Source organism: Conger conger, chromosome 18 (genome assembly GCF_963514075.1).
Source record: "Conger conger chromosome 18, fConCon1.1, whole genome shotgun sequence".
Classification (NCBI taxonomy): domain Eukaryota; kingdom Metazoa; phylum Chordata; class Actinopteri; order Anguilliformes; family Congridae; genus Conger; species Conger conger.
Genome location: NC_083777.1, coordinates 5,973,904 through 5,986,588, shown reverse-complemented (window position 1 = coordinate 5,986,588; position 12,685 = coordinate 5,973,904). Strand labels below are relative to the sequence as shown.

The window sequence follows — 12,685 nt, the reverse complement described above, 5'->3', positions numbered from 1 at the left end:
TCTAGTGGATAGCAATGCATTGCCTGCATGGACGGCTTGAGTACAGCACAGTATAAAACTATGCATTTTCATAAATTAACTGTATGTCCCAGTCTGAATTTGATTAATATTCATCATTAACTTTGACTCCCAATTGAATGTCACTGTTCATTTTTTCCCCCTTCGCAGCAGTACTTTCTCGGGTTCATTTTTTTAAACATTTATCTCTCAAGACTGTTTACTGTCCAAAACTTTTTCTTTCAATTTTAGTATAATTTTCATCAAGCTAAGGACAAATGTGGACTGAATTCAGGGCAAAGCATCTTACTATTGTGGTTTTCAGATTTACACACAGAGCACAAGGGAATGACGGTCCTGTCATTTCAGAAGCTGCCAGCTCCACTCGCCCTGCGGTTCAGCATGGAGGCATTGGTCACACACATCAGGCACACCAGTTAGGAAGGATTAGCCAATAGCAGATTAGCGAAGGTAATGCCTTCAAGATAATCAGATAATGGTCACTAGTTATAATAATTTACAGACCTTTTCCCTCTAATACTCATAGGAATGCGCTTGCATATATGCCCAGCATCAAAGGAAGGCAAGAAGGAATCTGCACAGTGTAATTGGTTTTTAAGGAAAATACCAGGAGCTAAAGCACCTGGTTTAATTCATGCAAGACTGTGAGGATGCATACAGCTAGATGTTGGTATTGAAAGGTATCGACTTGGACTCTTAACATTATTGTTCCTCAATGAAAAAAACAGTAGCCGACTGTGATAAACTAAATCGACTAAAACCAAACATGATATAGTTTATCTATAGTAAATAATTGGTAACACTTTACAATACGGTCACAAGAATTGGCCTTAACTAATGTAGTTGTTCACATGAATGAATGATTTACAAATGCATTAATTAAGCATGAAATTCACTTTTCACTAATGTATTCGTTACATTAATGTTTATGCATTAGCAAACAATCGGATAAACATATAATTGGTTAAGTATTAACAGATACATTAACTGTTTTTCTCATTCCAATATGAATTAACATAAACTAATGTAGTTAGAATGTATTCATGATGTACAGATACATAAACAAAGCTAAACAGCTTAACCTCTCAGTAGTGAATAAATAACTAAATTAGTTCATGCCAATTCATGTAACCTTATTGCAAAGTGTTACCAAATAATTATATTGTATTTCACATGTACATAAAGCAGTATTCAGACTAATTCGTTTTGAGTCGATATACAACGTGCGTGCATAGTGTTCTCTAAACACAGAACGGTAGTGTCAGTAGCTATTTAAAAAAACTAAATGGAAAGTGGGGTTTACAATAAAAAAGGGTTTGCACTAAGGCCTTCAGACTTCACACTGACTGCTTGCATCTCCCAGGATAACTGGATGCAACACTACTTTACTGTATGTAACGTTACTATACTGTATGTAATGTTACTTTACTGTATGTAATGTTCACCTGCTGGCATTGTTCTAGTGGCCAAAAGTGAAACCAAAAGAAGCCAAGTGAGCAACAGAGAGAGGGAAAAGTTATTTTTAACAACAGTTTTTCAACCTTAAATTGGGGCAAAACAACAGTATTATTAACAATGGGATGATTTATCTTATCTTGAATTACCAATATTAAGTTAAATATTACATAAACAACTTTAATCTTTATTTACCAACTGTTAAATATTGCACATATTATCTATGCTTTCACTGAAACAATGAAAATTAAAAAAAGAAAAAACTTCAATTCAATATCAGAATCTATTAATATGGTCGTTACTATAAATATAAAATAATACAGAGATAATGATAACAAAACAGAAATAGTAAAACATAAAAAGTAAAAGTTTATAAATAATAAAAAAGGTAAAATACCTACTGTTGCCACGTAACTGCATCAACGACAGAGCCAGCATTCTTCATGAATCTGCAGATAAACAATCAGCATTAATTACTGCTCGAGTTTCAAAATGCTTTACACTGCAAATTTACAAACCACAAAATATGTTGTTCCTAAGTTTATACCTAGAGTAACGCGAGTAATAAGTGGTAATATGTATGCTTAGACATACTGTATGCCTTAGCTGTCTGCTGTTATAATAATGCATCCACTGCCACTTCATAAAAGTAGGCATACCTGCTTATTAATGCAAACAGACTGCTCCTCCAAACAGCCAGTCATGTGGAACTGAATATATGAAGCATTCATACATGGTGAAGAGGTTTAGTTGTTGTTTGGCCAAACATTAGAACGGGCAGTAAGCCTGTTTTTAGTGACTTTGACCATGGTGTGATTGTTGGTGTCACACGAGGGGACTCCAGCATCTCTACAGCTGCCCTCCTACACTGCCAGACATAAAGGCACAGTGGAGGTACAGTTTTGTTCTTTGAGGAGCACATTTGTGCCAAATGTACCCTGAAAGGTGCAACTGTGTTCTTTGGGTACATAGAAGTACCTTTTACAAGCAGAAAGAGTACAAATGAGTGATCAAACAATGGCTACGGGTACTATTCTATGTACCTAGGGTACCACCCCAGTGACAAGCTGCTGTACAATCTTCGTAGCTTTTGTTCTGAGAGTGTAGGATTTTCACACACTACAGTCTGTAGAGTTTACAGAGAATGAGGATGGGTAGACTGATTTAAACTAACAGAAAAGCTACAAATGCTCAAATAACAACTGTTTATAGCATGGTGCATGGTGTGCATAATTCACAAGGCAGAATACAGAACACCACAGTGAGGCTACAGTTGACACAAGATCACCAGAACTGGATGACTGAAAATCTTTGCATGGTCAGATGAATCTCAATTTCTGACTTGACAAGTAGAGGACAGGGTCAGAATCTGGTATAAACAACATGAATCCATGGATCCACCCTGCTGTCTGTGGATGGTGCAGACTGGTGGTGGTATAATGGTGTGGAATGTTTCCTGGGTAGACTGTGCCTCTGAACACAAATTGATGTGGTATTGCTGTGGCATCATTTGAATACCACCGCATATCTAAGCATTGTCTCTGACCATGTGCATCAACCCTTCTCAAATGGATACTTCCAGCAGGATAATGCGCCATTTCAAAACGATGCACCATCTCAAACTGGCCCTATGCACATGACAGTGATTTGAGTTTACTCCAATGACCTGCACAATCCCCAGATCTCAGTCCAACGGAGCACCTTTGGGATGAGGCAGAAAGGGGGATTTGGAGAATGAATGTCTGGCTGAAAAAAAGCCAGCCTGGATGATAAACCCTAAGGAAAGTTTCCAGCACCTGTGAAATCCATGCCACAGAGAATTCAGACTGTTTTGGAGGCAAATGGATGCCTTACATGGTAAAAGATAGAGTAGGGATACCTAATAAAATGTCTGGACATTCTACTACATCGAAACCTTTAAAATATTGGGTGTAATTATTTACAATGTAATTACATGCAGTTCAAATATAACTGGGGTTTAGTGATAATGATCCTGGGTGACAAATTCAAAGGCAAAATTCTTAGTCATATACGTACATTTAAAAAAATGTTTTTATACATTATGTTTTATATTTATTTGAAGAAATCTGAATGTATTCACATTGGGCAGGCAAAACCGCAAAACCGAACAATCAGCCAAACAGGATTGCGGCACCTACCTACGTTATGCGTAGGAACTAACCGTGGGAATTTTCACAGGCCTACAGCACTCTAAGCTAAAGGATATGTCAGAGGTCCATTTAAGACACAATAACAGAAACCTTACGCCACCAACCCCCCCTGCGCTTCCTCATTAAAAACCATTTATCTCGCCCGCAGCCGGCGTGAATCTAAGTGACTATTTACGGTTTGGGGGGCGATAAATTCAGGCGGCGCTGCAGTGTAAATAACCTGCGCCCTGTCGGAGCGTCTGAAGGTGCAGAAGACGGAGGGGAAGCCGGGCCGGAGCGCCGTCTCTCTGGGTCTCTGTGTTTATAAGCGGGTCCCTGGCACGGGCCTTTATCTCTGGAGCTGTGTAAACTGTTTGTGAGGGGAGATGGCCCGCGGATGACACGGCCTTCAAGGGCACTGTGGAAACTCCAACAAACACAGATATCCTTATTTGGGAGCAAATATTCTGCTCGCGGGGACCCGTGTATATATTTCTGCGCTGACAGGGCTCGGCAGGGGTGTGGGTGGAAGACCTGAGCGCTGCTAAACATCTGGTTTAAGTGTCACTTGCAAGCTGGGGAGGAGCGGGGGGAGTTTGAGAAAAAGAGTCTGATCGCAAAGTGTAAACCGTTCTGAAAAAAAAAAAAAAAAAGCGATGCTTATTGTCCGCTTGACGTTTCTCTCTTTCCCTCTCGACCGTTTCTCTCTCTTTCTTTCACACTTTTTCCTCTTTCGCTCCCTTTCCTTCACCCCATTTCCTTTTCTGCCCCCCAAAACTTTCACTTTATTCCTGTAGTCTCTGAGCGATTAATCATTTCCATCTGAAGGGAGACTGGTAGCAGCATGGGGTGGCGTCTGCCTGTGTGGACGACCCTTGCTAAAGCACTTGTGGCCATCAGTCAAGCTCCATTCCGGACTGCCAAAGTACACAATGAGCAGTCCAGGCCTTGCAACCGGGAGGGATCAAACCCCAAGGCACGCAACACGGCCGGCCAGGGAACTGCTACGGGGTGGGGCCACACCTTACTCGGCTACCTCACCAGCTCTTGCTCTGAACTGCCACTCTGATCGTTTGCGCCGATAGATTTCCCGTAACCATTCACTGGACCGGTCAGTGGGGGGCGGGCTCTGGGCTCCAGGTTCTCCTGAAGTTCTTTGCCACCGGAGACCTTCTCTCTGATTTAACTACGAGGAGTTACATATCACAATAAACCTGGAAAGTAACGACTGGCATGTGTTTGTGAGGGATATAATATATGGGAGCAGTGCAATATGACAGCACATGCCTGTCCCTCTGCTGATGGAGAGAGGAGGCAATAATGAGCACTGAGAAATGACAACTTAGCATTCCCAATCTCATATGTAAAAGGCATGTAAACATTATTTATTTCAAACAAGGGTTTTGTCCCCCTTTTTGAATTTCAATTTCTGAATTTGAAGTTAATTCCCTTTCCATACAGGACGTTTTAGTTTAAAATAATCAAATATTAATACTCTGAGAAAAGCATAACAAGACATTAATCATGGTATTATAATTAAAAATGTCTGATATTTAACCATTTTCGCTTATGGGATTTATTGAAATCACATTCTTGTCATTTTGGAATAAATCACCTAAATATGAATGTATTGTTGTGTACATAAAAAATGGTTTAAAATAGTATATATTGCTTACATAAACACCATGTAGACTACATACAACCTTTATAATTTCATTATTTTAATGTTTTTATTTGATATTCTCATATAAAGCATGACCATAACCACATCATGAGCAACATATGCAGTATATCCCCTTGCGAGGCCTCTACCATATATCACAAGATTCACAGATTCTTCACAGTTCAAGAATTCTGTTTGTGGGCAATGTTCAGAAAGATGATATTTTCTAAAGCATTTCCAGTTACACTGATGTATATATGGGAGGGGATAACAGATCAATGTGAAATCCCATTACTGTGAATTTTGCAATTAATATCAAGCAAATATGAATTCATAGTTGATCCTCCAGCGCAGAATTTTCCAACCTTTGTCCTTCCGTGGCACACTTTTCAAATATAAAGTGACATACTTACGTTTAGAGTACTAAGGTTTACAGCACTGACATACTGATGTACTGACATTTACAGTACTGACATACTGATGTTCACAGTACTGACATACTGACGTTTACAGTACAGACGTAAACATTTAAGCGTCAGGCCTTAATGTTCTTTCCGGGTTTTAATTAAGTGGAATGAATTGTATTTACTTTAATTTTGCCTTTTGTGAATGGGATTTATTTATTTCAGCTTTCTTTAACTCATTTGAACTTAAAGTTCTTAAGAGGAGTTTTACACGGCAGACTTGACCTCGCCTGACGGCACACCAGAGTGCTGTGGCAAATACAGCTCCACTGAACATGAAATAGTTTAAAATAGTATTTACAGACTGAATAAACACCATGTAAACTGCATACAGACTTCTATAATTTCATTATTTAAAATGTTTTTATTTAAGTTTCACTTATAAAGCATGACAGTAACCACATCATGTGCAACACATGTTAGCAGATTCCCTTGCAAGTTCACTACCATATATCACAACATTAGAGATTCTTCACAGTTCAAGAATTTATGCCCATTGGCTAACAGTCTAGATCACTGTATTCAAACACTTCAAACTCTCTTTGAAAGACTGCCATAGGAGACAGGTCAGATTAAGATGTCTGGGAATTTAAATTTGGACTCTCCAGTGAATGTGTTATTCACACAGATTTAATCTGTAAGAGCTATGTAAATTACTTTATAAAACAGACCGATCCGATCCTGGATGCCGACTGTCTAACAAGCCTTCCGAGCATAATGACACAGCTACATAATCCTGTAGACAACAAACCGTTTAGCCATGAATTTAAAAATGACTTAATATCTAATTCCACCTCCTCAGCCAAATGCGCAGATCTACAAAGTGAACTCCGGTAATTAATTAACGGATGTGTGGAGAAAATAACACCAAACGCCAACAAAGGGCAAATCAATTCTGCATGCATGCTTGCGTTACCATGGAGATTAAAACACTAAATCTTAAAAGATTATATTATGTTATAAAACGAGCATCAAAAGCACAACTTCAGATGGAGTGTGGATGGTGAGAACGAACTGATAATAGAAGTCCGTAGGAGTTACAGTCATAGTCAGAAAGTATGGAAACTGCCATAAAACTGGGAATTCACACAAAGTAGCAACCACAGCCCAAGGGTAAAAGCATACAAACTTAACAAAGTACTATGCTCAGCCGCTGCTTGAGAGAAATGATATGCCACTCATTCTCCCTGCCAGGAACATTCAGGGCGTTCAGCTTTAGCCAGTTTTTACTGTGTGTTAAACAATTTATTGCACATTACCACAGTCAGACAAATAATTGGTTCCAAATTCCCTCTGCAGTCAGCCGCACTCTCAGTCACTGTCAGGCCTCCCACAGCACCCTGTAGCCTCGACAGCTACAACAGCTTCTTTGGGGAAAATAATTGATTTTGATCGGCCCGCAAGAGCCACATAATTACTGCGGTGTACATTTGGCCCTCCGTGTTTATGGGGTGTATTTCACAACATTTCTGGGTGATTCTTACTTCTTTTCATGACGGCAAAACCCTTGACAGCTGTATGATGCATTTCCCAAAAAGGCATGCATTTCCAGCTTATCCCCCCTCCAGAACTGTTAACTGCCGAAATGGTTCTAAGGGCTCGTACTCCCTCCCAGGGGTTTGAACAGGTGTATTCACTGTTCGTTTTCTGGTTTTCTGGTAGCAGGAGCATAATGTGACTGTCAGTGTCTTCCTCAAATGTTACAAAGTCCTTCAGCCAGGTGCTTCTATTTAAATAAAAGACAGTTCTGATTTTATGCTTTTTTTTTTTATGCTTATGAAAACATACCAGCAGACCAATTCAATTTCAGCCAAAAACAATTAGGAGTGGGTGATATGCCCGCCAATAAATCCTATCACTATGTATTTCTAATAAGGAAATATTTATAGTATGTGCGTGATTTAAAAGGTGAAGGTTTATAGACGCTGATAGTTTGTCTGATGTTTTTATCATAAGTAGCTCTGTTCCACACAATTACCAGACATTTGTTTACATACAGACATTAGATAACACAAAGGACTTGCCTTCCAAAGTTCACCAAACGAGATAATCAAAATCTGCCCCTAACTACACTCTGCCCATTCACAGAAATACTGCACCTGCCATTCTCTTACACAAGCCCCACTTGCTCTGTATCTTTACATGAGCTTAAATTCAGCACTGGAATTCAGAAACTCAATAACAGTAGTTTAGTCTGTTTGTTCTAAATTAGGCCATGACATTGCACTGGTAACAATATGAACTTACGACCTTATGAGGGTCTATGTCAATACAACAGTACTGTACTAACTCATGTTGGTGCAATAATGCACAATTTGTGACCCCGTTGTTCACAGAGACGTGGCTGTTCGTTGAGTCTCCTGTTGTTCACAGAGACGTTGCTGTTCGTTCAGTCTTCTGTTGTTCACAGAGACGTGGCTGTTCGTTGAGTCTCCTGTTGTTCACAGAGACGTGGGTGCTGGGTGATAAAACGTGGTCACCACCCCTGTCTTTCATTTCCGCCTGTAAATCTTGAGCAGCCCTGAGGTGTAGACTTGTAAGAGCAGGCACCTGATTGTGTCATCGCGGGAATACAAACTGATGCGGATTCTCAGCGCTAACGGGTCTTCCTATTCCTCACTAAATACTCTACGAGACAAACCATACCCAAAAAAACAGGACAATTCCGCCAGAGAGGGTCTCCTTCGTACTACCAGCGTCCCTTAACTTCACAAGGAACTTAAGAGGTGCTCTCTAAAGAAGTGGCACTCGTTAGAAGAAAGCATTGTCCTCCATTTCAGCACGATGACAGGTGGACATGCCAGAGGCAGACAAACACAAAACCGGTGCAATTTGACCCCATATTTGTCATGAGGATTGAACCTTATTTGAATGTAGTGTGTGATCTGCTGTGTATCTGCACAGTAACCATGAGTCTAGTCTCATGTCTATCAACATCTACTGTAAGCAACTCAACTCACATGTCCCTCTCTTATTCCTGGTCCCTCAGTAAACAAGCAGTGTGAGAGAATTAAAGAATGAGTACAAAAGCAATGTGGAGCTTTCATGGAAGGGGGGATGAACTGGGAGTGCTGTATAAACCAGTGTTTATGAAATCAACCCAATATCACTTTTTATTAAACCAGTTTTCGAGCAACACTATCTCCAGCCATTCCATCACCACCGGCGAAAAAGTGTCTGATTCCATCGTAAAAAGCTGTGACTCTGAGGGTGTCGTAAAGTTATAGTGCCTTTCCATAAATCACACCGGTTCATTTAGGATCATATGCTGTGAACCAAAAAACACGCTTCATTCCTGTTGACTATCCGATGGATCACTTCCAGCATCAACAAGCTGAGGGGAGAGGGTTTTCTGCTACCCTTTGGACTTCCGCAGACAACGCTTCGGCTGGACGTGTTCATTCAGAAAGTCAGCAAGGTCAGACATTTACACTGAGAAACCCGCCGATGACGTCCGTCAGACACCAGAAAGCCCCAGTCGTGGTGGGAGGGGTAGAGACAAGATATTTTCTCTGTACATCCCCTAGAACTTGCAGGTGGGAAATTGCTCCGTCAGGTTGTAAATCTAGAGACACTTTATTTAGCTGACAGGGCTAGTAAATTGTGTCTCTGCCCTGGGATTAACAGTCTGCTTGCCGGGAGATGAGCACCTTCTGTCCGGTAAAGAGCAACAATCCTGGGAACCCACTGCGCTCTCCATAGCTATTCACCAGGCCACGGTAACACACCGTATGATCAATCCAACATGTACAGCTACAGCAAAGAAGCCCTGAGGATGTGTACTTTCTTTGGGCTGAGAACCACATGCCTTTTCTATTTTACTGTATATTTCATATAGCACTGTGCATTTATGAAATGCACACACACACATGCACGCACGCACGCACAACTCAGACAGCTTTGAAAATGAGAAATATTACACCAGTGCCGCCATTTTCTACCATAACATTTTTAGGCATCTTGTTGGCCTTGTTTGGTTTACAGACATTTGAATAGAGCAATTTAATGGTTGTTATTTTGTATTTTTTTTTGCTGAGCCCTTTAAAGTCTATAATACTGGTGACCCCATTATTCCTAATTACTACCATATTTATCTGTTCTATATTTGGTTTGTTTATCATACCAACATGTGGAAGGCCATCTATGAAAATACAAGCATCTGTTCTTTCAGTGAATTGAACAAGGGTTGACATCCAAATTAATTATGCATCCAATGCAGATTGTTGCTTTGAAATATCCTTTATAGGATTAGCATTTTCAACCTACAGCAACCTCTTAATTCAAAAATGTACTATTTACATTTACATCCATTCAGCATTTGGAGGGCAGGTATGTCTACAACCAAGTTACAGATTTGTGGGACATACCCTAAACAGCACCTTCAATGGCAGACATGAACTTCTGTTCTCTCTGAACTTACATAAACAAACAGAACTCAGGTCCAATTTCACACAGCAACACGATAAACACCACACTTTCTTCCTCTCTTCCCTTGTGAAGGTCACACTTCTGGTCTCTGGTCTGAAATGCTCTGAATACAGCACACGCCATGTACTGAATACATGCTACGTCTGTCCTGTTACATATTTTGCTGGTAATTGGTCATCTTTAACTAAATTTTTAATCTCAAGACAAAACATTGTTAGCGTGGCCAGATGAAATGCATGTTTGAGATGGCTGGCTACTTTTTTAATAAAACAGTCTGGCAGTACACTTGGAATGGAACTACTTAAGTGTGGCTAATGTTAACCGACGATAACTACTAAGTGCGGCTCCATTCAGAGATGCCCTTAAGTTACCATGAATGAGTGCCTATTCTGACCTCTGACCTCTCATTCGCCCATAGAGCTAACCGCCACTGGATGGTTTTTGCTTATCACACTATTCTCTGTCCACTGTAGAGACTGCAGTGAGTGAAAATGCCAGGAAGGCAGCCGTTTCTAAAATGCTGGAAGCACCGCATCTGGCTCACACAATCATACCACATTCAGAGTAGCGTAGATCGTGTGACTTGCCGGTTTCTAATGTAAACCCTCACCATGTCAGCATGGTTTATACACTGACCCACAGCCACAAGGGTTGCTGCTTGGGGAAGCCGGATATTTGCATTAACAAGCAGCTGTACCAAATAAAGTGGCCATTCACTGTTTCTTTTCTATTCTAATGAATGAAAGAAAAACAGACATTTTCTGCCCACAACCTTTGTAAAATAAATTAAGATAACTCAATTAGCATAAAGCAAATAAATATAATTAGGCCAAATAGGCATAAACAGTCAGCAAAAAGAAAGTTGTGCAATTGCACGGTAGGCCATGGCCTGTTCGTGCACAATTTTAGGCCTCGTCCTTGAGACTCCAGTAACAGAAGAGAAGCACTAGGCTTCCTTGTAACAGTGAACAGGGGTGACTGCATTTCCTGTGGTACTCAGTACGTAGAGTGCCCATTGCACAACTACACATATGTTTCCATGCCTGATTTTCCAACAAGGAGAGGGATTGGATATCCCACCGCAATATCTAAACAAATTAACTTAAGAATCTGATTGTTTGGAGTACTGTAGGACAAAAAAACAAACAGTCAGTGTGCTGAATATGTATGGCCTGTCTCTTTAGAATCAACATTAGCTGTCTTTGCATCACCAGGAAAAAAACATTAATAGGCTATTTTTAGATTCAAAACCGTTAGCTCACATTCAGAACCCTTTCCCTACCCTCCCCTACTGGTGCTGACCAGTCAGCCAAGTTCAGTGCTGGTTACCACTCCTGACAAAAAGGAGGAGAGTCAAATGTGGAAAAAAATAGCTAGGAGAAGATGCAAAGATGAATTCCGTAACTGATAATACACATGCGACTGCTTTGTAATAGGCAACATTTACATGAGCCAAATGAACAAATTAAATGGCATCAATTTTTAAAAACTCAGGACTGTGAAGATTTGCATAACTACTGAAATAACAGTAATATGGTGATTATGACACAACTACCCTGGAACGCATCAGTACTGCAGTGTACTCGAAGTGACACCAGGGGTGAACCCCACATGGACCTCAAGTTTCCTGAAATTGAATTTTGAGCGTCTGATATTTATGTTTTTTCTAGTATTATATGTCTGTATATTTAATTTTTTACTAAAATAAACCTGTAAGCCCCCCTGAGTCTGCCCCCAGGCCTCCAGGCTGACTCACCCCTCCTGAATCTGCCCCATCTGCCCCAGGCTGACTCACCCCTCCAGCAGCAGCAGGGCGTTCTTGCGGGGGCGGCCGATGTTGGGCCCGTACAGGCTGGCCCGGCTGTAGAAGCGCACGGACTGCAGCAGGGTCCTGAGCTGGGTGTAGTCCTGGGCCAGCTGGCTGCTGTTCAGCGTGCGGGACACCATGGTGCGGTAGCTGTTGGGCTCTGCAGGGAGAGAGGCAGCGTCAACCCGTGTGCTGTCTTCAGGGTCAGAAATGACCCGCCACTATGTTCAACAGCAGAGAAAACACCCTCAGTGATATTTTCTAAACGTGAAATTTGATGACAAAGTTTGTGATGGTTGACAGGTTGTTTCTTCATGCAAAATAGATTTGAGGTTTAAAATTCAATTAAGCTGCTTCATTTTAGTGGTTTAGTGAAGGTGGGTCATTTTTATACAGAGTTTAAAAAGAAGGTTAAAACTACACAAGGGTTAAAGGAAAACGTCACTGGACACTAACCCTACCTACCTTCATTCTGGGAGTAATGTATACACAATGACTCATTTTTCAAAAAACATGCGTTCTCTCAGCAAAGCCTTCCCATTTGGCACAATAATGCAATTTCCATCAAGCATACAAGTGTTTCACAGGTATTATAGACACTGACACTGACTGAAAGGCAGGAGGTCGAGGTAAGAAAGGCATGAAAAGTGCACACAATTTTTCAAAACAATGTATGAAAGATACGCAAATGATGCATGTG

The 12,685-nt window shown here is 40.7% G+C and overlaps 1 protein-coding gene across 1 annotated transcript in view; it reads right to left on the bottom strand.

Moving 5' to 3' along the window:
* The window catches only part of hpse2 (heparanase 2), a 99,508-nt gene that overhangs the window by 41,037 nt on the left and 45,786 nt on the right, over positions 1-12,685 (bottom strand). Inside the window, exons 5-6 of the mRNA XM_061228803.1 lie at positions 11,974-12,145; positions 1,875-1,922 (exon numbers count right to left, since the gene is read on the bottom strand). Of these exons, the coding sequence (XP_061084787.1) occupies positions 1,875-1,922; positions 11,974-12,145 (220 nt within the window). The remainder of the gene's footprint in view (positions 1-1,874; positions 1,923-11,973; positions 12,146-12,685) is intronic.